The sequence below is a fragment of the Dipodomys ordii genome, unplaced genomic scaffold, assembly GCF_000151885.1.
Source record: "Dipodomys ordii isolate 6190 unplaced genomic scaffold, Dord_2.0 Scaffold103, whole genome shotgun sequence".
Classification (NCBI taxonomy): domain Eukaryota; kingdom Metazoa; phylum Chordata; class Mammalia; order Rodentia; family Heteromyidae; genus Dipodomys; species Dipodomys ordii.
In genome coordinates, this window is record NW_012267319.1 from 273,700 (window position 1) to 298,854 (window position 25,155).

Sequence of the window (25,155 nt, forward strand, 5' to 3'; positions counted from 1 at the left end):
AAGGGTGGGGGGGGACAGCAGCGAAAGAGCTGTAGTAATTCACAATAAGGGCGGGGGGGGAGGGGGGGAGAGCAGCAAAAGAGCTGTAGTAATTAACAGCAAGGTACTATCATAAAAACAGACTCAAAGATGTAGCATGCAATAGCTAATTCCTGCCATCCTAGCTACTTGGGAGGGAGTCCAAGGCAAAAGTTAGAAATACTCTCTCAGAAAAGAGAAGGTGAGAATGGTGGTACCTATCTGTCATGCCAGCTGGAGAAACACAGTCCAGGCTAGCCTGAGAAAAGAAGCAAGACCCTACTTCAAAAATAACCACAGCAGGGCTGGGAAGGTGGCTCAGTGGTAGAGCGCTTGCCTTGCATGCCTGAGACCCTGGGTTTGATTCCTCAGCACCACATAAGCAAAAAGAAAAAAGCCAGAAGTGGCGCTGTGGCTCAAATGGTAGAGCGCTAGCCTTGAGCTGAAGAGCTGAGTGAGGGACAGCGCCCAGGCCCAGAGTTCAGGCCCCACGACCGGACTCAAAAATAAATAAATAAAATAAATAAAAAAAAAATAACCACAGCAGCCAGGCACCAGAGGCTCACACCCATCCTCCTAGTTACCTAAGAGGTCAAGACCTATGGGATCCAGGTTCAAAGCCAACAAAGGCAGAAAAGTCTACAGACTCCATCTCCAAAACAACCAGCAGAAAGCCAGGGTGGGTACATGGCTCTAGGCAGGTGGAGAGCTAGTAAGCAAGCCAAGTGAGCTTAGGACCTTGATTTCAAACCCCGGTACCAGTAAAAATAATGACATAAAATAACTAGAATGAAAAGGGCTGGAGGTGTGGTAATATCCACAGACCAACAGAACAAGAACCTAAAGGTAAAAAGCACACATTTACAGTCAACTAATCTTTGATAAAAGCACTACAAACATGAATTGTAGATGGACAGTCTTCAAAAACCTGTGCTGTAGAGCTGAACAACAGTTCATGCCTGTAATCCCAGTACTCTACAAGTGGAGGCTCAGGAAGGAGAATCATGATTTTTGACATCATATTTCACAAAATTAAAAACAAAATGAGAGAAATAATGCTGGTGAGGAAAACAGACATGCACATGAATTAATTTAAAAAAAGATACCCTCATCTCCTGTATATATTAACATCAACAAAGGAGATTCACACAAGGGCAAAGAATGTGGGTTAACAAAGTATAGGAAGGGTAGGAAAAAGCTGACAGTATGGTTAGAAGAAGAAATTATCTCTGGTGTTCTCCTATAGATGATGATGATGATGACAATGATGATGGTGATGATGATACACTGTGCATCTCAAAAGGGCTAGAAGCTTGAGCATGGGAGCACACACCTACAATTGCAGCACTCAGGAGAGTAAGCAGTAGGATCACAAGTTCAAGGCCATTCTGACCTATAAGAACCTAGTTGGGCACCAGTGGTTCATGCCTGTAACCCTACCTACTGAGGAAGATGTGAGCTGAGGACCACAGCCGAGGTAGGACAGTCCATGAGACCCTTATCTCCAATAAACTACCAAAAAGCCAGATGGGGAGCTGTGGCCCGAGTGGCAGAGCACCGGTCTTGAGCAAAATAAGCTCAGGGATAGCACTCAGGCCCCTGAGTTCAAGCCCAAGGACTAGCACAAAATAAAAAGAACCTATCTCAAAAATAAAAAATTAGCAATACACATTGCCACACACTTTCTGAGAGCCTATGTTTTGTCCTTAAAAAACGAATTTGTTCATGGGAAATCAGCAATATATGGATCTCCTCAACTTAGCCTTCTCACTGGATCTTAAGGCTTGATACATAAGAGCAGAAAGAAGCAGGAGAAGATAACGCATTCATAAATAATTTATAAATGTGCTAATACACAATATTTAGTAATATCATAAACCTACCCTAAGATCTATTTTCCTCCATGGCTCTTTGCTAGGGTTTAATTCATAAATGTTATTTCTTCTGACAGCTTCAATATAAGCTTCATGACCCTGGCGAAAATAGATTACCTAGAAAGGAAAGTACAGAAGTAAAGTTAACAGAAATATATAGAGCATTTAAATTGTTTCCATACTCATGTTTTGAGTGTGATTACTCTCACCTCATCACCCATTTGAGGAACAAAGGGAGACTTGCGCAGTGTGGTGTCCGTTATCCACACAGGAGGATGGAATTCATACAGATGCTCCAAGTCTGCAAGCTCTGCGGGAGTCATCCTCCCCAAACTCTGCCAAAGGGAAGAGCACAAAGCTTGGGAGAAGAGGAAGGGTAAGGCCATTCTGTCCCTAGAGATGATCCACTTTCAGGTCTTCTGAAATTGTACTCCTAACAAACTTTCCTATCACTTTAAAGAGGAGGTAAGAGAGGATTGGAGGGGAAGGAATTGTGTGTCACTTGGAAGACTGAGTCAGCGAAGCACTAGCCTTGCTCCTTGCTCGCTGGCAAAATGCTAAGGAAAGTTAAGTACCACGCATGAACACATCCAAACAACTAGCTGTAAGGACACACACCTGTGGCAAGGAACTGACATAGCAGGCAACGAGCACTTGAGTGCATTTGGAAAAACATAATGTATCCTGTCACCCTCAGATGACTGCACCTTGGTCACATGTTTTCAACTTTATAAGCCAAAGTCACCCAGACAGTTAGCTTCCAAATTCGTAACTTATTAAAACACAAAATGACTCCTGTTTGTTCTTGTAAATACCTAAATTTTAGAGATTTTGTTACACAGTAACGGGAAACAATATAAAGATTTAAATCTTCCAAGAGAACTATCTGCACGACATGAGTACCTACTGTGTACATATTATGAAGGAACAGCAATGTTATTACAATCAGAGAAAAATAACAAGACAGAACATTTAAAATAAAAATGGTAAACATAACAATAACAGGTTTAGTCATGGTAATCTCAGCTATTTGAGAGATAAGGGAGATCACAGTTTGAGGCCAGTCTAGGCAAAAAGTTAGCTAAGACCTCATCTCAAAAAAAGCCAGGAGCCAGTGGTTTAGGCCTGTAATCCTAGCTACTTAGGAGACTGAGATCTGAGAATCTTAGTTGAAGGCCAGTCCAGGAAGGAAAGTCTATCAGACTCTTATCTCCAATTAATCAAGGAGAAAAAAAAAATACAGACACAGACACAAGACACAAGACACACACACACACACACGCATGCGCACGCGCACAACCAGAAGTGGAGCTATAGTTCAAATGGTACAGTGCTTGCCTAGCATGCATTAAGCCCTGGGTTCCATTCGTCAGTACCACATAAACAGAAAAAGCCAAAGTAGCACTGTGGCTCAACTGGTAGCATACTAACCTTGAATAAAAGCTCAGGTACAGTGCCAAGACCCTGAGTTCAAGCCCCAGGACTGGTCCCCCCACCAAAAAAATCTTAGGGACAGCACCCCAGTTCAAGCCACAGGACCAGCACACATAGAAAAAAACAGTAAGACGGCCATGGTTCAAAAAGCCTGTGATTTCAAATAAGCAAGACATAGGTAAAAGGACTCCAGGTTGGGAAATATGAGGCCATGCCCACAAAATAACTAAAGCAAAAAAGATCTACATATGTGGCTAAAGCAGTAGAGTGTCTGCCTTTCAAGCATAAACCCTAAGTTCAAACCCCAGTACCACAAAACAATATTTAAAAAAAAAAAATTGTATGCCGGGTACAGGTGGCTCTCACCTGTAATCCTAGCTACTTAGGAGGCTGAGATCTGAGGATCGTGGTTCAAAGCCAGCCCAGGCAGGGAACTCCATGAGACTCTTATCTCCAATTAACCACCAGAAAACCAGAAGTGGAGCAATGGCTCAAATGGTAGAGCTCTAGCCTTGAGCAAAAGAAAATCAAGAAGAGTGCTCAGGAACTGAGTTCAAGCCCCAGGACTGGCTAAAAAAAAAAAAAGCAACTGCAGACAAAAATCAGATGATAGCATCTAAACATGCCTTGGAAGTCCTTCTATTGTTGGTGTATTATGGTGAACTATAAGCAAAACAGAGCTTTCTTTTTAGGTTTCAGATTTGGAAAGGTGTGATACTCCTCAGCTCAGTGGAAATGAATCAGTGTTATATAAAGGATCTTACCCTGAGGACAGAAGAGTGGAAAGAAAGAAATAAGTGGGCATGAGAAGGTGGTTTAGTGGTAGAGTGCTTGCCTTGCATGCACAAGGCCCTTGGTTCGATTCCTCAGCACCACATAAGCAAAAAAGCAGGAATTGGGGCTTAGGCTCAAGTGGTAGAGAACTAATCTATAGCTGAAGAGCTGAGGGACAGTGCCCAGGCTCAGAGTTCAGGCCCCACAACAGAAAGAGGAGAGAGAGAGAAGAGAGAGAGAAAGAGGGTGGGGGGCTGGGATGGAGGCTCAGGGACCCAGTGCTTACCTAGCAGCAATGAGGCCCTCCGTTCAACACAGAGTACCCCAAGTTAATTTATTCATAAATTATTTTAAAACACACACATACAGAGACAGAAGGGGGAAAAAAAAAGAAACAAAAAAAGTTTCAACTTCTCAAAGATTTCTGGTTACTAGATATATAAAACATCACAGCAACAGAATGTACATACTGTATTTCTAAAAGACACATTTCTTACCTCATTTCTAGGCTTACTTTCTTTCTTTCTCTTCCGTCTTCTCTTTGGGGGAGATAAATTCTCAGTAGACAGTTCATCCTCTGAACTACTACAAAATCGAGTGATTCGTCTACGACATGACATTCTTAAAGGAGGTTGCAAATTAATTCCTGCATCTGCTGTCCAATCTGAGTATCTAGATGAAGAGTCACTGGAAGAGGAGAATGTTTTAAATTGCATAGGACCTGGACCAAAGCACTAATAGCAACTTAATCATATAATCCTGAGGGGAGACAGGAGAGAGAACACAGAAAGAGGGAAAATGAGATCCCAATGAGGTATAACTTGAACATCCTGCCCACAGGATAGAGTACACCAAAAATCATGACAAAGGTGGAGAAAAGGAGAGGTCATCACTGACACTGAACGTAAGGGAAGCATGTAAACACAAGTAAGAAATCCTTCTGAGAGCTGATGGAAGCTACTACTCTCAGAAAACAAAGTCCATTAGACAGCAAAGAACTCTAAGAGAAGCCCCCACTACACTGTGCTGGAGAAAGCTGAGGATTAGGCAAGAGATCATCTAAGTCATCAATGGCTACACTGAGAAGCCCAAGGCAAACACACACAGAAAGCTGTTAAATGAGGCTTGCTCTGATATGATAGAAATCAAAGAATGGACTTCAGCTTCAACATACACTAGAGGATAAGAAGAGTCAAAGGAAACTAGAAATGAAAAGCTACCTCATGGCCCACAATTACTTTCATCAACCCCCAAAACGGGGTGAGAGATTTTACGAGAGCCATCCTCAGCCCAGTCCACAATAACTCCCTCAATCTCTAAACCCTCAACAGGATGCCGGTGGCTCACACCTGTCATCCTAGCTACTCAGGAGGCTGAGACATGAGGATAGTGACTTGAAGACAGGCCAGGCCGGAAGGTCCGTGAGACTAACCACCAAAAAGCTAGAAGTGGAGCTCTAGCTAGCCTTGAGCAAAAAAGTTCTGAGATAGGATGAAGGCTTTGAGTTCAAGCCCCAGGACTTGCACAAAAAGAAAAAAAGAAACAAAAATAAAACCCCTCAGAAATGTCGCTTTATATAAGAAAAATTGAAGTGAAAAAACAATGTAATACAGGCACAGAATGATAGTTACCAGGAGACAGGGAAAAGGTGGAGTGAGGAATTATTTAATGAGTATAGAGTTTTAGATCTACAAGACAAAAAGGATTCTGGAGGCGGTAGCATAACAAAGTGAATTAATACTGAAATTCACACTCAAAAAAGGTTAAGAGAGAATGCATACTTGCCACAAATCAAAATTTTTTACAAAACAGTGAACACACCTACCTATGTTCAACACTCTACATCAGCTACCAATCATATTGGAGGTGCAGAAGACAAAAAAGGAAGCAGAGTACATGACTGAACTGGGTCAAGACAAAAAAAAAAAAGCAACTAACAAAAATAATTTTGAGTGATCTGTAAGTAGCAGAATTTTCTGGACATGGTTAAGAATAGAGACAGAAGAGAGATTAATGTCAAGATTCCTGGCTTGAATGACTTTTATCAAGTTGACAAACACAGCCTGACATGCTAGTCATACCAAACTTTAGATTCCAATGGATAAAATTATAGCACAGTAATAAATACATTTATATATTAGTGGTTTCATCACATATACTTTCAACACTCATCTTTTAAAATATAGCATCAGGGCAAGATAGTAATCTTTTGGAGGGGCTTGACCGAGGCACTGGCTAGCACTCTACCCCTGAAGACACAGCTCCCCTTCGAACTTTTTTAAAGTTTAATAGACATAAGAGTCTCATGGACTTTCCTGCTCAAATTGGCTTCAAACCACGATCCTCAAGATCTCAGCCTCCTGAGTAGCTAGGATTACAGATGTGAGCCACCAGAGCCCAACAGAAGTAATTTTTTGTTTTACTTTTTTGGTCAATCCTGGGGCTTGAACTCAGGGACTAGGCTTTATCCCTGAGCTCTTTTGCTTAAGATTAGCATTCTACCACTTTGAGGCACAGCACCACTTCCAGTTTTTGGTAGTTAATTGGAGATAATGGTCTTATAGATGGGCTGGAAATGCATCTTAGTGGTAGAGTGCTGGCCTAGCATGCATGAAGCTGTGGGTTCAATTCCTCAGTACCACATAAACAGAAAAAGCCGGAAGTGGCACTGAGGCTCAAGTGGTAGAGTGCTAGCCTTGAGCAACAGAAACTCAGAGACAGTGCCCAGGCCCTGAGTTCAAGCCTCAGGACAAAAAAAAAAAAGTTTTATGAACTGTCCTGCTCTGGCTTTGAACCACAATTCTTCTCAGATCTCAGCCTGCTGAGCAGGTATGATTACAGGTGTGAGCCACTGGTGCCCACTTAAAGTAATAGTTTTAATAAATATTATTTCCTACTGACAATTCAAATAAAGATCTTCAGAGTAATTTTATAGAAAGTTATTAATCCAGTATTGTTCTTTTAAATATATTTAGAATTCAGTGTTAATTGTTCTATATTTGCAGTTCTGTATTTGCTATTTAAATATAGTTCCCATCCATGGCTATGACAAAAACAATTAAAAACAGGTACCTTGAACTTTCACTGTAACTTTCACTTTTTCTATCACTTTTCCATTCGTCATCGTCTGAAGAACAAGAACCTTCACTCTGATCACAGGAAGTCTCCTAAGTTTTGAGGTGAGAGAAAAATCTTGATTGCTTAAAGTCAATAACATGTCCTTAAAAAACAAATCATCCCAAAAGATTAAAATATGAGCCAGGTGCAGGTGGCTCATGCCTATAACCATAACTACTTAGGAGGCTGAGATTTAGGGATCATGATTCAAAGTCAACCTGGGAACAGAAGTCTATGAGACCCCTATCACCAATTAACCACCAAAAAGCCAGAAGTAGAGCTATGACTCAAGTAGGCACAGTACTAGCTTTACAGAGAGGAAAACAAAACCTCAGGAACAGCTTTCAGGCCCTGAGCTAAGCCTCAGGACCATCACAACAAAACAAAAACAAACAAGCGAACAAAAAAAAAAAATTAAAATGTATAGGAACTATGATAACTGGTTAACAAAAACAGCAGGATAAACTTGAAATAAAAGGCAGTTTTCTTTACTAAATCCTATTCTCTGACACAGGTCAAATGAGTAATTTGTGAGATTTAAACCTGCCACTAACAGGAAGGGAGGAAGTGATCAACAAGCCATTTGCTGATGGGCCCCGTGGATGTGTGGGGTTTCCCTGGGCAGGTGTGTGAGGGCATGTGGCTACAGTGTCACTTCCCAGGCCTCCGGGCAGGAAGGTAAGCTCATGGCTGGCATCTGTGTATCTTTGTTGGTAGGGTTAAATTATTTGCCCATTTGAAACTAAGTTTTTTCCTTCATTAAGCTGAGTTCTAAGAGTATATTTTAAAATTAGAGTACACAGTTCAATAAAAAGTACATTTTTGTAAAGATATACTTCCAGTTTTGTCTTTTTGTTTTAACAGTATCTTTCTCAGAACAATACATCTTCATTTTAATGTAGCCCAAATGATCAATTTTAGTTTATCTAAGACATCATTACACCTAGACAAGGCAATAATAAACAAGATGGCCTCTGATATCCCAACTACAGTACAAGGCCATCTATGAGCTCTCATTGAGAAACCCCAGACAATCCAGTTAGCTGAGGTGAAATCAATGCACTCACTGTCTGTCCCTGCTATAAAATGGAGAATCCCCTGACTACCTGGTCCCGTGGAATGATGAACACCCTCAGAGGGGCCTGGTTCTGACACTTTCTGGTATTTTCCAATGTTTCTCACTGGTCTCAACCTGCTATTCTGTGTCTCTGTAGCAGAGTTTCTCCTCCTCCTCCTCAAATGCCACGATAGCTGGTTATGTCACAGGGCCTCCAGGCTCATCCATGACCTGAACCACAGCTGTCCCCATCAAGAACAAGAGCAACAGACTCCAGAGCTGAGTCCATTCCCAATACCAGAGGAAAAAGCCATAGTAACTTTAACCTCTCACTCCCTAAGGAAATTCAGGGTCTTGAGACCTTGATGGGGTAGGATAGGTAGCAGTTAGCCATAAAGCAAAGGAGGAACCTAAAATGGAAGATGAGATCACAAGGTCTTTGACAAAGAACCTTGTAATTAAACTTTGCAACCAGCCTAGGTGGCCGACCAAGGTCTTCGAATGTCACTAAGATTGTCTTCTACAGATTCGTGAAAGGCTTCATTCCAGATTCTTTTCAACCAGGATCTAGACACCCATGGCTCATGCTTATATTTACAGAGATAGAAGGCTGCAATGGAGAAGAGAGAGGCTCCAGGTCAGCCCATGAAGGAAAAATCTGCAAGACTCCATCTCAACTTAAGATGGTGAATACCTATCATCCCAGTTAATAAAGGGCTGGAGGCAGGACTCAGAAGCCAAGTTCCTGCCTAGAAAATTTAAGACCAAGTTCAAACGCCAAAGCTAAAAACATAGAAATAGTAATAATAATAATCATCATTACTTTAAAGCCTGGCCAAATCTCAATTAAGCATCTACCTTTGTGTTTTTTATTAACATGTTAACATATGTCAATTTTTTATATTTATATTAGTTTTGACAAGCAGGAAGAATGACATTTGCCTATATGTATACAAAGTATCTGAATCATTCCCCAACACTTCCTCTCTTACCCCCTCTTAGCACATAATTTAAGTGAAAAAGGCCAAGCAAAATATCTACAGTGTATTTTGTGTAATAGAAGTAGTAATATATAAATATATCTGATTTAAAGACACAGAATATAAAGTGTAAACTAGAGAAATTTGTTACTGAGAGAAGGTAAGTGGGAAGGGAATGAGAAACGGATGGGAGGGTGCAATGAGGAAAGGCTGGGAGAGGCGAGTGAAATAGGCAAGACATGATAGGAGAGACAGCCTCTTTTCCAAGTATTTTCACTCTAGACTTGGAATAAAAAAAATCATGTTGACAATTTGCAAAGAAGAGGAGAGACAGGATAAGCAACCAGCACCCAGTTTGAAGTTTAACTTCTGAGTGAGTATTTGGACTAAATGCTCTGGATAAGCCAGGAGCCAGTAGTTCATGCCAGTAATCCTAGCTACTCAGGAGGCTGAGATCTGAGGATCGCAGTTCAAAGCCAGCCCAGGCAGGAAAGTCCATGAGACTCTTATCTCCAATTAACCACCTGAAAACCAGAAGTGGTGCTGTGGCTCAAGTGGTAGAACGCTAGCCTTGAGCTGAAGAGCTCAGGGACAGCACCCAGGCCCAGATTCAAGACCCATGATGTGTGTGGGGGCGGGGAGGGGGGGGATACTCTGGATAACAACAAAGAAACTGTAGATAACAACCACAGGATAGAAGGGTTTTACCACAAATACATAGCTAAGTAGATCTGAAACTACTTTCTGTGTATGCTAGAATTAGGCAGATGCTTATTTCATGGCCAACAGAATATGCTTTTCCAAGATGAGGAAGAGGGTGGCACCAAGCATAATGGTACAGGCCTGTGATCCTAGCACCAGGGCATCTAAAACGAGGGTCTTGAGCCTAGGCTACGCAGGGAGACACTGTCACACAAAAGATATAGGGCCTATAAACTAAACTCTAGGCTACTCAGTCAAAATCATACTGTCAGTCAAAATCACACTGTGAAACTCCATTTTCTTATTTTCAAGTAAATCTGTGGTAGATTTAAAGTAAATAATTAAGATAAATTCATTTAATTTGATTGCAAATAATATTTTAAGTTTATTCTACTCACATGTCTTACAGAGCTTGAGGATTCATTTCCAGAAGAGAACTCACGCCGGCCAGCATTTCTTCTACCATAATTAGTAGGATATTTACGCCTACATGTCCTCTGTCTAGACTGTGACACTGAAACCAATGATTCTGACTAAGACACAAAGAAACATGGAGATGAAAACCAACACTAAAGTAAAAATACATCAACAAAATGGGCATTCTATCAAGTTCCCTACAGGAATTAAAGCAAAACAGTAAAGGCTTAAGAATGTTTTCTGAAATAGACAGAATGTTTGCCATATACTATTATCTCAAGTTGGTATTTTAACTTTTTTTTTTTTTTTGACAGTCCTGGGGCTTGAGCTCTGGGCCTGGGCACGGTCCCTGAGCTTTTTTTGCTCCAGGCTAGTGCTCTACCACTTGAGGTACAGCGCCACTTCCTTCTTTTTCTGTTTATGTGATACTGAGTAACTGAACCTAGGGCTTCATGCATGCTAGGCAAGCACTCTACCACTAAGCCATATTCCCAGCCCAGTATTTTAACTTTTAAAGGAGAGTCAGAAGAAACAAGAAAACAAGAAAAGGTCTAATAGATTAACATTTTTTTAACTTTCTTATACACTAACTGGCTCATCAGAAATGAGCTAAAATGCTAACTCAAGAAAAGGCGCAAGAATTCCAAGAACCACCCTATACACACACAGTGTGTGTGCATGCACATGTGTGTCAGCCAGGCAGTGAGATCAGGTGAATCATGGTACAAGGTCCGCTCAGGCAGAAGATTTCACAAGAATATGGTCAAAAAAGACTGTGTGCAACCATGAAAATAGAAAAAGGAAACCTGTTCAAATTGTTTGGGAAGAGGAAAAGATAAGAGGTAGTGATGGAGTAAGATTGACTGGAATATACTTGAAAATGTTACAATGAAATCCCCCTTAGTATAACTAATACAAGCTAGCTTTTAAAAAAAGATAGCAGCTGGGAATGTGGCTTAGTGGTAGAGTACCTGGCATGCATGAAGCCCTGGATTCAATTCCTCAGCATCATATAAACAGAAGAAAATGGAAATGGCAATGTGGCTCAAGTGGTAGAGTGCTAGCCTTGAGCCAAAGCAACTCAGAGACAGTGCCCAGGCCCTGAGTTCAAGCCCCAGGACTGGAAAAAGAAAATAGCTTGTCCCCCATTGGCTCATGCCTATAATAATCCTATTCAGGAGACTGAGATCTGAGGCTCATGATTTGAAGCCAGGTCAGGCAGGAAAGTCCATGAGACTCTTATCCCCAATTAGTCACAGAAAAAACTGGAAGTAGCATTATGGCTCAAATGGTAGAAGTGCTAGCCTTGAGCAAAAAGGAGCTCAGGGACAGTGCCCAGGCCCAGAGTTGGAGCCCCAGGACCAGCAAAAAAAAAAAAAAGAGAGAGAAGAAAAAGAAAAAGAACGCATATCACAGCAAACAAATCCATGAAAAGTATTATCTTCAATGACCCAGCAAAAAAGCTAGAAGTGAAATGAGGCATAAGTGATGGAGCATTAGCCATCAGAAGATTTGGGTTCACTGAACTAACTAGGGCTTCTGCCTTTAAGACTGGAAAGTTTGGACTTTGGGTTGACAATAAACAGGGAAGGGGTGAAAGGTACAAAGAGAAGCCAGGATATTTGTGTTAGTTCTCAGCTGAAAAGCACTCAGTCCCGGGGCTGGGAAGGTGGCTCAGTGGTAGAGTGCTTGCCTTGCATGCATGCGGCCCTGGGTTCGATTCCTTAGCACCACATAAGCAGAAAAAGCTGGAAGTGGTGCTGTGGCTCAAGTGGTAGAGCACTAGCCTTGAACTGATGAGCTAAGGGACAGCGCCCAGGCCCTGAGTTCAGGCCCCATGCCTAGCAAAAAAAAAAAAAGCACTCAGTCCCATCTTGTCCTCTATGGAGAATTCCAGCAGTCTACTCAAGGGGGAAAAAAAGAGAGCAAAAAGCTGGGCAGTAGCTCCTATTACTCAGGAGGTTGAGATCTGAGGGAGGATCGTGGTTTTTTGAAGCCAACCTTAGGCAGAAAGTTCAGGAGACTATCTTCAATTAATCACCAGAAAACAAGAAGTGTTACTGTGGCTCAAAGTGGTAGCGTGCTAGCCCTGAGCTCAGGGATATGCTGGCTGAGTTCAAGCCCCACAACCCACCAAAAAGAAAGAGAGAGAGAAAGAGAGAGACAGAGAGAGAGAGAGACAGAGAGAGAGAGAGAGAGAAGAGGTGGTGTGTGGTGGGGATTGTTTGTAATTAGTACCTTTTAGATGAAAAATGTTCTGCCATTTATTCTGCAGGGCTACTTAAAACCTGGCCTATCATTTATTTTTCCTAACCAAATCACTGTGATTGTCCATCAAAGTCTCTTTGTGGTCACTGCACTGTCCCCTCACTTAACAGAGATCTAAACTTCTGATTTTTGTCAGTGCTGTATACTATTATCATACCTTGCCAAAGTTTCAAGATCCTACACCAAAGGTAAAACCTATATAAACTGTGTAGCTGTGACTGTTGCCCACTCTTTTGTATGTTACATGTATTTGTTTCCCAAATACATTAGCCTTCTAGAATGCAAAAACAACAACAAACAAACAGCTAGGCTGGCATCCACTAAACTGAAACTGATGGTGACACTAACCTTTTACAGGCTTCTGTAACATCGAGAGCTGATGGTGTTGGCATAATGCTGTCAATCATCATTATTATTCTGAAAATGCTGTACACAATAGAAATACTATTCTCTCAACAGCTAACCTGTTTTTCACAATTTTAACCATAACTACTTTAAGGCATTTCCCCTTTCCCATCCATTCTGTGATACATTTTTCTTTTGTCAGTCGTGGGGCTTGAACTCTGGGCCTGAACACTGTCCCTCAGCTCTTCAGTTCAAGGCTAGCACTCTACCACTTGAGCCACAATGCCACATCCAGTTTCTGAGTGGTGACTTTCCTACCCAAACTGGCTCTGAACCATGATCCTCAGCAATCCTCAGTTCTCTGCCACCTGAGTACCTAGGATTAGAGGCGTGAGCCACCAGCACCCGATCTGTGATCCTTTTTTCTAAACAAAGCATTTGGAATGAGAGCCATGAAAAATGACTATAAGTTTTATCTGTCAACCAAGATTGCTTTTGAAATTCTTGCTTTTATTAGTTTTATTATTTTCCTTGTAAAACTTTTTAACTGTTGTCTGTTGACAGTCTGAGCAACATTTTTGAGAGGCTAGGACATCATTTACAGGGAAGACAGAATTAATAATGGACACCAAGTGAGCCTGTATAAGAACCTTTAAAATCTTTTACACGCTTAAATTAGGCCAAAAGGGTCTTACTGGCACTGATCTGCCTGATCTGTTACTTCTCATCTGAACTGGTTGGGATCAGACCATGTGGGAACAAGTTCATCCTAGAGACAAGAAGCCATTGGCCATACCACCAGAGGATTACTCAACACGTCTCCAGGAAAGACAGTTCGTTCAAAGGACAGTTTGGGAGAAAATTTTCAACAAGAAAAACTTCCATATCCAAATGGAGTGACTCATCCCAATCCTTAGAAGAATGGGTTCCAGTCTTTATGAAGCATGGTTTCATTAAGCTCAACCACTGAACACTAAAGCCAGCCTTTCCAGGAACCTCTCATAGAAAGCAAACTCTTATTTTTGGCAAAGGCATTCTATTTAAGTAGAGACAAAAATAACTACTTCTACTACCGTCTAACATGTTTAGAGATTCAAACTCTTGAAAACAAATTCAAAAATGGTGTGTTCTGAACAATTTATGTAATTGTTTTGGACTTTTACTCTTATTTGTGTTCTGCTTTATAACTGGTATGCTCTACCTATTACAATTTGTCTCCTTCTCTTATACCAAATTACTATAGGCCAAGAAACTTACAAGCAAGACTAGATGACACTTTAACTTCCTCAAGACTGAGAAATTTTCAAATATATGGGGAAAACTGTAACACAGACTTAAAAGGTTTTTTTTGAAAGGCACTAACCTCTTACTTGGACCTATGAGTTATCTAAAAGCAAGAGAAAAGCATGGCATCACAGCTCTTACTTCAAATCTATGTCCTGTGCTCTGAGCTAGTCATCTTGAACTCATCTAGAACCGACATATAGAAAGACAAATGGTAAGTATTCACAAAACAGGACTGGAAAACTGAACTCAAAGAAAACAAACAGCAGGAGCTCCTCAGAACAGACCACTCCACTCACCAGAAACAAGGACTCCTTTACCCTGATGACAACTGCTACAGAAACTTTCTGAGATAACCACCACGCCATACCTGTTACTCAGACATCATACGCAGACCTTTACGCCTCCTGCTAGACTACTTTGTCTACTTAAACATAAAGCTCAAGTATTTATTCACAGATGTCTAAAGATCTGCTGAAGTACTTACTTCACCTCTCAGATGCCGTGTAATTATTAAATCTTTTCCTACCTTTCAAAACATACACACACAACACACACATAAGCATATACGCACAACGGACAGAAGGAACAGAAGAAAGAAGAAGGGACAGAAGAAAAAGGAAGGGGGAGAAGGACAATAAAGGGGAGGTAGGGAGGGGAGAGGAAGAAAAAGGAAGGGAGGGAGGGAGGAACAGAGGGAGGGAAAGAAATCGAAAAGGGAGGGAAGGAAATAGGAAAGGGAGGGAGAGAAGGGGAGGAGAGATGAGGAAGAGGGAGAGGGGGGCAAAGGGGAAGGGAAGGATGGAGGGAAGGAGAAGGAAGAAAGGAAAGAAGAGAAAGAAGGGGAGGGGGAAGGGAAAAAGTGAGAGGGGAAGGAAGGAAAAGAAGAAAGGAATGAAGGAAGGAACAAAGGGATGAAGGAAACAAACACTGGAAAAACCAAAAATTAAAAGCTCAAGAAACAAAAAGGAAGCAATAGAAAACATCTAATATATATTTAACTAGAGAGAAGATAAAAATAAGAAGTATACAAGTAAACACTAACCAAAGAAAACTAATACAGCTAAATTAACAATAGAAAGTCTTAACAAAAGAGCATTAATGTAAAAAAATGACAATTCACAATAACGATATCAGACAATCACTTGCAATCATTTCTTTTAACACGGTTAAGCACTAGGCAACTTTGATAAGTTTTAGCTCTATTATTTGAAAATCCAAGTTAAGAAAATCTTATGTGGTGCTGAGGAATCGAACCCAGGACCTCATGCATGCAAGGCAAGCACTCTGCCACTGAGCCACCTTCCCAGCCCCCAAGTAAGAAAATCTTAAGTGAACCTGGGCACCGGTGGCACATGCCTGTAATCCTAGCTACTCAGGAGGCTGAGATCTGAGGATCACAGTTCAAAGCCAGCCCAGGCAGGAAAGTCCCTGAGACTCTTATCTCCAATAAACCACTAGAAAACCAGAAGTGGCGCTGTGGCTCAAGCAAGTGGAGTGCTCGCCTTGAGCTGAAGAGCACAGGAATAGCGCCCAAGCCCAGAGTTCAAGTCCCACCACCGACCAAAAGAAAAAAAGAAAAGAAAAGAAAATCTGAAGTGAAACATTGTATATCATCAGAAAATTACTAATATGTGATAAATCAAAAGGTACATTCCAAATTTCATTTCAAATTCACTTATCCCTAAGAAAACAGACTTTAAGCCAGGCTCTGGTGGCTCACACCTGTAATACTAGCTACTCAGGAGGCTGAGATCTGAGGATTGTGCTGCAAAGCCAGCCTAGGCATCAAAGCCCATGAGACTTGGACATGGCGCTGTGGCTTAAAGTGATAGAGCGCTCACTTTGAGCAAAAAAGCTCAGAGACAGGGCCCTGAGATCAAGCCCCATGATGGACCAAAAAACAAATATATTTGTTACCTTTTGTGAGAGCTGAAGAGTCTTTCTTTTCCTTCCTTGTATATAGAGATTTCTTTCTGCCTCACCTTTCTCCATCCGAAAGTCTTCCAACTTCCTAAAAAATTTAACCAGTTACAATGGTTATGCAACTGTTATCAACAATAAAAAGTAATCCCTTAATTAACTTACCATTCCTGGGTAAATTTTTTCTTTTTCTTTTTGGTCTGGCTAGAACTCGGGACCTGCAGCTTGATTGCTTGTTGGCACTCTTATCCAGTGAGTCATCTTACAGCCTATTTTTTTCTCCTTTGAATAGACAACTGGATATTGAGCCTTTCATATTTGTTTACACAGGCTGGCCTTACATCTTGATCTCTCTGCTTGCTGAATCGACAGGACTACAGTTGTCCACTGATGCTCAGAAAACTCTACTTTAAAATTAACACATAAGCCAGGTGCCAGTGGCTCACACATGTAATCCTAGCTACTCAGGATGTTAAATCTTAGAAATGTGGGGTGGGGCTGGGTAGAATATACATATAATATATACACTAAGCCTGAGCACCGGTGACTCACACCTGTAATCCTAGCTACTCAAGAGGCTGAGATCAGAGGATCATGGCTCAAAGCCAGCCCATTGAGGAAAGTCCATGAGACTCTTATATCCAATAAATTATTCTAAAAAAAAAAAGCCAGAAGTGGCGCTGTGACTCAAGTGGTAGAATGCTGGCCTTGAACAAAAGAAGCTCAGTCACAGACCCCAGGCCCAGAGTTCAAGACTCAGGACCAGCAAAAATTAAAATTAAAAAACCTCAGGAATGGCACACCTAGGCCCCTGAGTTCAAGCCCCAAGACAGGCACAAAAATAGTAGTAATAATAATAAAAGGAAAAAAATGGAGCTCTACAGATGAAACAAAACTGAGAATGAAAAAAATTCCCAGAGTAAAAAACTTAATAATTTTGACATTTTTCTACCACAATAAAAAGCATATTACCATACAAGAAGGGGTGACATTATCCAAAAAAAGAAATGTGCTTGTTACCTGCCTTGCGAAATGGTAACCGCTCTATACACTACTTTTTTTTTTTTTTGGTTCGGGTGTGGGGCTTGAACTCTGGGCCTGGGCGCTGTCCCTCAGCTCTTCAGCTCAAGGCAAGCGCTCTACCACTTGAGCTACAGCGCCACTTCCAGTTTTCTGGTGGTTTACTGGAGATAGGAGTCTCACGGTCTCTCCTGCCCTGGCTGGCTTTGAACCGCGATCCTCAGATCTCAGCCTCCTGAGTAGCTAGGATTACAGGCGTGAGCCACCAGTGCCCGGCCTCTATACACTACTTTAACAATAACAATGAAGGGGCTGGGAAGGTGGCTCAGTGGTAGAGTGCTTGCCTTGCAAGCCTGAGGCCCTGGGTTCAATTCCTTAGCACCCACCACATAAGCAAAAGAAAAAAAAAGCTGTAAGTGGTGCTGTGGCGCTAGCCTTGAGCTGAATTGCTGAGGGACAGCGCCCAGGCCCAGAGTTCAAGCCCCACAACCAGACCCAAAAAAAAAAAACAATAACAATGAAATTTTTTTAAAGCATATTACCACTCAGTAAATCTCCATGATTATTTACACAACTAATGGAATAAAGAATATTCACAAGACTGTATTCTAGATATAAGCAATGTAAATAGATATCCTAAAACAAACCTAAATATGCCTAGTGGTACCTCAGGCACAACCACTCTACGTTTCCAAGCCTGGAGATCACGTTCTGTAGCAATCTGACTCCGTGGAGCATTCTGATGCATTTGACGAACACCTTCAACTTGCCCACTACGACGCAGACCAATATTTGGAGGAGACTGGATCTCTAAACTTTGTCTTCTAAAACCTAAGAAAAATTATCCAAAAAATGAGTCCAAATTAACTCAAATTAATATGCATTCAACATGTATCCTATATTCTACCTAGTTCAACATCATCTGCCAAAAGCAAATAAAACTGCTTACTGACAAAACTTTTTAAGAAAACTCTAAATGTAACAAAGATCAAAAAATGTAAAATACAATCAATAAGTGTTAAAGCTCAATTTCAACTTTATTATACTTCCTGAAATTGTAAAACATATGTTTTTCATTTTGTGTGCGTGTGTGTGTACACTGGGTCGGAGGACATGAACTCAGGCCTGAGTACACAAGGCTGGTGCTTTACCATTTGAACCAAACCACTACCTCTACTTCTGATATTTTGCTGGCTAATTGGAGATCAGAGTCCCTCAGATTTGTCTGCCCAGGCTAGCTTTGAACCAAGATCCTCAGATCTCAACACTGTGAGTCAACTGTGTCCAGCTTATTATGAAATTATATTTTTCTGTCTTTACGAACATTAAAACAAAGGCTTTTAAATAAATCTGTATTGAAAACAAGAGTCCTAAATGAGGGAGGGGTAACAAATTCAACAAGAAATGTACTCACTACCTCACTTATGTGACTGTACCCCTTCTGTACATCACCTTGACTATTAAATTAGAAAATAATTTTTTTTAAAAAAAAAGAAAGAAAAAATAAAAGGAAGCCGGGCACAAGTGGCTCACGCCTGTCATCCTAGCTACTCAGGAGGCTGAGATCTGAGGATCACGGTTCAAAGACAGCTTGGGCAGGAAAGTCCCTGAGACTTATCTCCAATAAGCCACTAGAAAACCGGAAGTGGTACTACAGCTCAAGTGGTAGAGCGTTCGCCTTGAGCTGAAGAGCTCAGGGACAATGGCCAAGCCCGGAGTTCAAGCTCCACGACCAGAAAAAGAAAAAAGAAAATCAGAGTTCTCAAATGTAAGTGGATTTATGACATTCACCTTGATATTATGAGCCACCAACCAAGAACTACAAAATGGGTATTAATACCTTTCCACAAGTGAAATGTTTCAGTTACTCTTTAGTGTCAATATAGTCATATTGAGGTAAATTATTTCCCACACATGTGTTACCTCTTCGAGGAGTTCCTTCCCCATTGGGAAGTCCACTTGAAGCAGGAGCCTGAGCCACTCCCAACCTCTGATCTTGCTGCTGCTGCAACTGCCGTATCACTCCATCAAGAAGGCTGGGCTCCGGGCTTCCTTCACCATTCTCATGGGCTTCTAGGCTAATAATTTGTTCAATTACCTCTCCATCACCTGGAAATTCAATACACAATTAGGTAATCATAATATACACCAAGAAAAAAAACTAAAAAACCTCATCAGACTACAATTAAAAATACAACAGTGGGGAATGGAAATGTGGCTTAGTGGAAGAGTGCTTACCTAGTGTGCACAAAGCCCTGAGTTCAATTCCTCACCATTACATAAACAGAAAAAGCCAAAAGTGGTGCTGTGGCTCAAATGGCAGAATGCTAGCCTAGCCTTGATCAAAAAGAAGCTCAAGTACAAGTGCTCAGGCCCTGAGTTCAAGCCCCAGGACTGCCAAAAACAAACAAACAGTAAAGCACTTTAGCCTAGCATGAATGAGGCACTGGGTTCTAATCCCAATATAGCAAAAACTAACTAAAGCTAACAATGGTCACAATTCTTGTTTTGTTAAAAAAGTAATCTATTAGAAGCCAGGCACCAGTGGCTACTCAGATGACTGAGGCCTGAAGGGCAGAGGTCAAAAACAGCCCAAGCCCAAAAGGTTGATGTTTGTTTTTCCCTGGGGCTTGACCTCAGCCTGAGCTCTTTTGCTCAAGACGGAAAAACTGGGAGAGCACAGGGAAGTGGTGACACTGTCCAAAATTAAATGCACTCTTTACCTGATTTATGTAATTGTATACATCACCTTTATAATAATTTTTTTAATGTAGAAAGGTAGGGCAAGATAGCAAACCAGAAGATGCTGGTAACACAGAAGAGTGCCAAGGTGCACAATAACTTATGACTTGATACGTATTTGGTACATATATGCCAAGGAATATTGCTCATCCATCAAGAAAAATGAAACTTCATGCAACTGGATGAAGGTGAAGATTCTTTGGTATAGAAATACAGACATAGACACATATAACTTGACTGAATTCTAAGACTGTTTAGAGGGATGAGGGAAGGACAATGATGGATGTTATCAAAATACAGGGTGCTTCTTTATGAAAAAAATAAAATCACTTCTCCCAGAGAGGAAAAAGATTTCTTAGTCTTCAAACTCTCCAAAGAAAAAACCTTAGACCTCTAACACTTTTTTGGTCAAAGCACACAGCATTTTAGATGTTAACTCCTCAAATATCAGAAAAATTGTATTTGATATAGTTAATCAATATTAAATATTAAATCACAGTTCAACTCATAAAGATTTAAGTACTCCTGAAAGTACCCTACCACCAAAAACAAAGCACTGGAAAATTTTATAAAACAAGGACTTTCAAACATTGGACAAGAGGCAAGACAGGACTATAATGCCCAAAAGAAAACAATGTAGACAAAACCATTAACTTCTCTTGGTTAATGTCTGGAAGTGGCTTGTAGGCTGATGGGGGAAAAAAAAAAAAAGAAGAAATCCACACAGCACTCAGACTCTTTTTTTTTTTCTTTTTGCCAGTCCTGGCTCAGTGGTAGAGCACTTGCCTTGCATGCCTGAGGCCCTGAGTTCGATTCCTCAACACCACATAAGCCAAAAGAAAAAAGCCAGAAGTGGTGCTGTGGCTCAAGTGGTAGAGCGCTAGCTTTGAGCTGAAGAGCTGAGGGACAGCGCCCAGGCCCAGAGCTCAGGCCCCATGATCAGAACAAAAAAAAAAAGTCTCATGGACTTTCCAGCCTGGGGTTGACTTTGAACCGTGATCCTCAGATCTCAGCCTCCTGAGTAGCTAGGATTACAGGTGTGGGCCACCGGTGCCCAGCCAGAACTTAATTTTCAAATAGCTCTTTCAAATAGTACTTATAAGATGAAGGAAACAAGTATCAAAAATTGTTAATGACTGCTGAACTTTCATATCGGAGTTTTTGATAAATTTTATGTGGGAAAAGAACACAACTCTGAACTTACTTGTGGCCACGTATCCTAGCTGTGGAACCAAATGTTCATCTGCAGAATTTTCTCGACCTGGTACTAATCTTTGATACTTAGTTGGATGAGGATTTCCATCTACATCTACCAAGAATGGTGGAGGCATAAGGTGAGGAGCCTGCTGAGTTTGCTCATCCAAGACATAATTATTAGAATCTCTAATCAGTGGTCGGTAGTCAGTATGGAAGAACATCTGATCCGGAATCTAAAAAAAAAAAAAAAGTTCAAAGAATGACACTGTGAGGTTTACTTGTGAAAGAAAGCAAATCATAAAACAGGTAATACAAACTGAAAGCATGATGTGAACTTTTTTCCAAATCATCTCTCATATTTGTTTTATATGGTATAAGAAAATATTAAAAATGACCTTTTCAATCACAGAGAAAAATTACAAGGTTGATCAGCACCCAGGATTGCAAGCTACCTCCAAAAGCCAACAGCCACCCAGGGAACAGCCACAGTGGAAGCAAAGCAGGAATGGAAGAAAAATGCTACATCCAAGAGATGCTGGAGGCAATAACACAAGAATTAAAGGGAGGGCTGGGATGTAGCTCAGTGGCAAAGCGCTTGCCTAGCAAGCGCAACGTCCTGGGTTCGATCCCCAGTACCAAAAAAGACAAAAAAAAATACAGTTAAAAAAAAAAAAGAATTAAAGGGAGCCGGGAGCCGGTGGCTCACACCTGTAATCCTAGATACTCAGGAGGCTGAGATCTGAGGATTATGGTTCAAAGCCAGCCTGGGCAGAAAAGTCTGTGAGACTCTTATATCCAATTCTGTGAGACTCTTATATCCAATTAACCACTAGAAAACTGGAAGTGGTGCTGTGTGCTCAAGTAGTAGAGCACTTGCCTTGAGCTGCAGAGTGCAGGGATAGTACCCAAGCCCAGAGTTCAAGCCCCATGACTAACAAAAAAAGAATTAAAGGGAGAAATAGATCAGAAATGTAAAGAACACAGAAAGGAAATATCAAAAGAGATGCAGGATTTCAAACAGGAGATATATGCAAAAATAAATGCAGTACACACCTGACTAAGAGGTGAGATTAATACTGAGAACCAACAAAGAATCCATGCAAACCACAATGGAAGCCATAGTTAACAGAGTGAATGAAATGGAATTTCATTATAGAAGATAAAATGCAGCAACTGGAAAACAAAGTCACAGATATGGAAAAACCACTTAAATTATGCCAAAGGGAAATCCAAGAATAAGCAGACAGTGCCAAGAAATTTAACCTTCATATAACTGGAGTGGACAAAGGTAAAGAATATCAAAGCAAGGGAATGCAACACCTATTCAACAAGATTATCAATGAAAATTTCCCCCATCTTAAAAGAGAACATCTGACCTACATAACAGAAGCATACAGAAAACCTAACAAGCAGGATCCCAGGAGAAATATTTCTAGACACATTATAGTAAAAATGATATATCTGAACAATACAAATACAATCTTGCATGCAGCAAAAACAAAGGAGCTATGCTACAATGGGAAAAAAAATCAGAATCACTGCAGATCTTTCCACATAGACACTGAATGAAAGAAAGGCTTGGGAAAGTACAACCAGAGCCCTGAGAACCAATAACTGCCAGCCCAGACTGATATACCCAGCAAAGCTAGCATTCACATTTGATGAAGAAACTAAAATTTTTTATAGTAAAGAAAAACTAAATGAATTCATGAACAATAAGCCAGCATTACAAAGACTACTAAGAGGGGGAACACAAACGAAGAAAGCAACCAAGAACAGGGAATTTTATCAGACAGGTATTACTAGAAGTCCAACTTAGTAAGCACAGGAGGAAAGAAAAGAAGAAAAACTTAGGAAAACAGGGAATTAACAGGAAACACAATGCATCTCTATATAATAACCATAAATATTAATGGACTCAACTCATCAATCAAAAGAAAAAGAACTACAGATTGGATCAGAAAACAAGACCCATCCATCTGTTGCCTTCAGGAGACCCACCTCCCAGCCAAACATACAAACAAACTCAAGAGTGAAGGGTTAGAGAAAGATCTACCAAGCAAATGCCCCCAGTAAGAAAGCAGGAGTAGGGGGCTAGGAAGGTGGCTCAGTGATAGAGCGCTTGCCTTGCATGCATGAGGCCCTGGGTTTGATTCCTCAGCACCACATAAACAAAAAGAAAAAAGCCGGAAGTGGCGCTGTGGCTCAAGTGATAGAGCGCTAGCCTTGAGCTGAAGAGCTGAGGGACAGTGCCCAGGCCGAGAGTTCAGGCCCCATGACCAGACCAAAAAAAAAACCGAAAGCAGGAGTAGCTATCCTGATATCTGACAAAATAAACATTTCAGGGAACAATCCAAAAGGAGGTTATTACTATTATCAACTTATACTCCCCAAACACTGGAGCACCCAAATATGTTAAGCAAATATTCTCAAACTTACAGAATAAGATAGATGCAAATATGATAATACTATGAGACTTTAACACACCACTCTGACCAAAGGACAGGTCTACCAACCACAGGATGACAAAAAAACTACTGAATTAAGTGAGGCCATATTTCAAGAAGAATTATCTGACATATACCGAATTTTTCACCCTAAAACGACACAGTACACGTTCTTCTCAGCAGCTCATGGAACTTTCTTGAATATAGACGATATCATAGTTCGTACCAGGAACTTAAGCAAATACAAGGGGATTGACATAATCCCCTGTATCCCAGCCGGCCATAGTGGAATCAAGCTAGTTCTCAATAACAAAGCATGCCGTAGAAATTATTCAAATACATGGAAATTGAACAGCACACTTCTTAGCAACACCTGGGCAACAGAAGAAATTAAAAAGTTCCTACAATTCAATGAAAATGAATATACATCACAAAGAAATCTGTGGAACACAGCAAAAGCAGTACCAAGGGGCAAATTTATCACCCTCAGTGCCCACATCAAAAAATTAGAGACAGCCCAAGTAAATAATCTCACATTGCAATTAAAACTACTAGAAAAACATGAAAAAAATGAAACCTAAAGTTACTAGATGGAGCCAGATAACCAAATTAAGAGCTGAAATTAATGAGATAGAGAATAGGAAAATTATAAATAAAATTAATAAAACAAAAAGCTGGGTTTTTTAAAAACAAATTAAAAATGAACCTTTGGCAAGATTAATTACAAAGAGAGGAAACCCAAATTAACAGGATTAGGGATGCCACAAGAAAACTCACAACAAATACCCAAGATATCCAAACAATTATAAAGAACTACTTCCAAACACTATACTCTCCAAAGAAAGAAAACCTAGCAGAAATGGATGCATTTTTAGAGAAATACAAGTTGCCCAAACTGAGCAAAAGAAAAAATAAATCAATTAAATAAGCCAATATCTTACAACAAGATACAGGAAGCAATCAGAAGTCTTCCAACAAGGAAAAGCCTAGGACCATATGGACTCACAATGGAATTCTGTAAGACCTTTAAAGAAGAACTAATACCCATACTCCTCAAGCTCTTCAGAGAAATAGAAAAGGAGGGAGCTATCCCAAAATCATTCTATGATGCCAATATCACACATCCCCAAACCAGGCAAAGACCCAACAAAAAAAAACTACAGACCAATATCCTTGATGAACACAGATGCAAAGATCCTTAACAAAATTCTAGCTAACGGAATCCAGAAACACACAAAAAAAATCATATACTACAACCAAGTAAGCTTCATCCCAGAGATGCAGGGATAGTTTAACATACGTAAATCAATAAATGTAATTCAACACAGCAACAGATCCAAGGTCAAGAACCACATGATTATCTCCTTTGACGCAGAAAAGGCTTTTGATAAGATACAACACTCATACATGTTAAAAGCTCTGGAGAAAACAGGAATAGGAGGAACATTTTTTAAAACAATAAAAGCCATTTATGACAGACCAATAGCCAATATTATACTTAATGGGGAAAACTACAACCAATTCTCCTAAAATCAGGAACAAGGCAAGGATGCCCA

General features: G+C 40.6%; 1 protein-coding gene across 1 annotated transcript in view; it reads right to left on the reverse strand.

Moving 5' to 3' along the window:
• Brwd1 (bromodomain and WD repeat domain containing 1) overlaps window positions 1–25,155 on the reverse strand; it is a 107,750-nt gene that overhangs the window by 42,249 nt on the left and 40,346 nt on the right. Inside the window, exons 13-21 of the mRNA XM_013027337.1 lie at window positions 21,160–21,385; window positions 19,137–19,322; window positions 17,861–18,044; window positions 16,191–16,284; window positions 10,355–10,489; window positions 7,173–7,267; window positions 4,598–4,787; window positions 2,102–2,227; window positions 1,902–2,009 (exon numbers count right to left, since the gene is read on the reverse strand). Coding sequence (XP_012882791.1) covers window positions 1,902–2,009; window positions 2,102–2,227; window positions 4,598–4,787; window positions 7,173–7,267; window positions 10,355–10,489; window positions 16,191–16,284; window positions 17,861–18,044; window positions 19,137–19,322; window positions 21,160–21,385 — 1,344 coding nt within the window. The remainder of the gene's footprint in view (window positions 1–1,901; window positions 2,010–2,101; window positions 2,228–4,597; window positions 4,788–7,172; window positions 7,268–10,354; window positions 10,490–16,190; window positions 16,285–17,860; window positions 18,045–19,136; window positions 19,323–21,159; window positions 21,386–25,155) is intronic.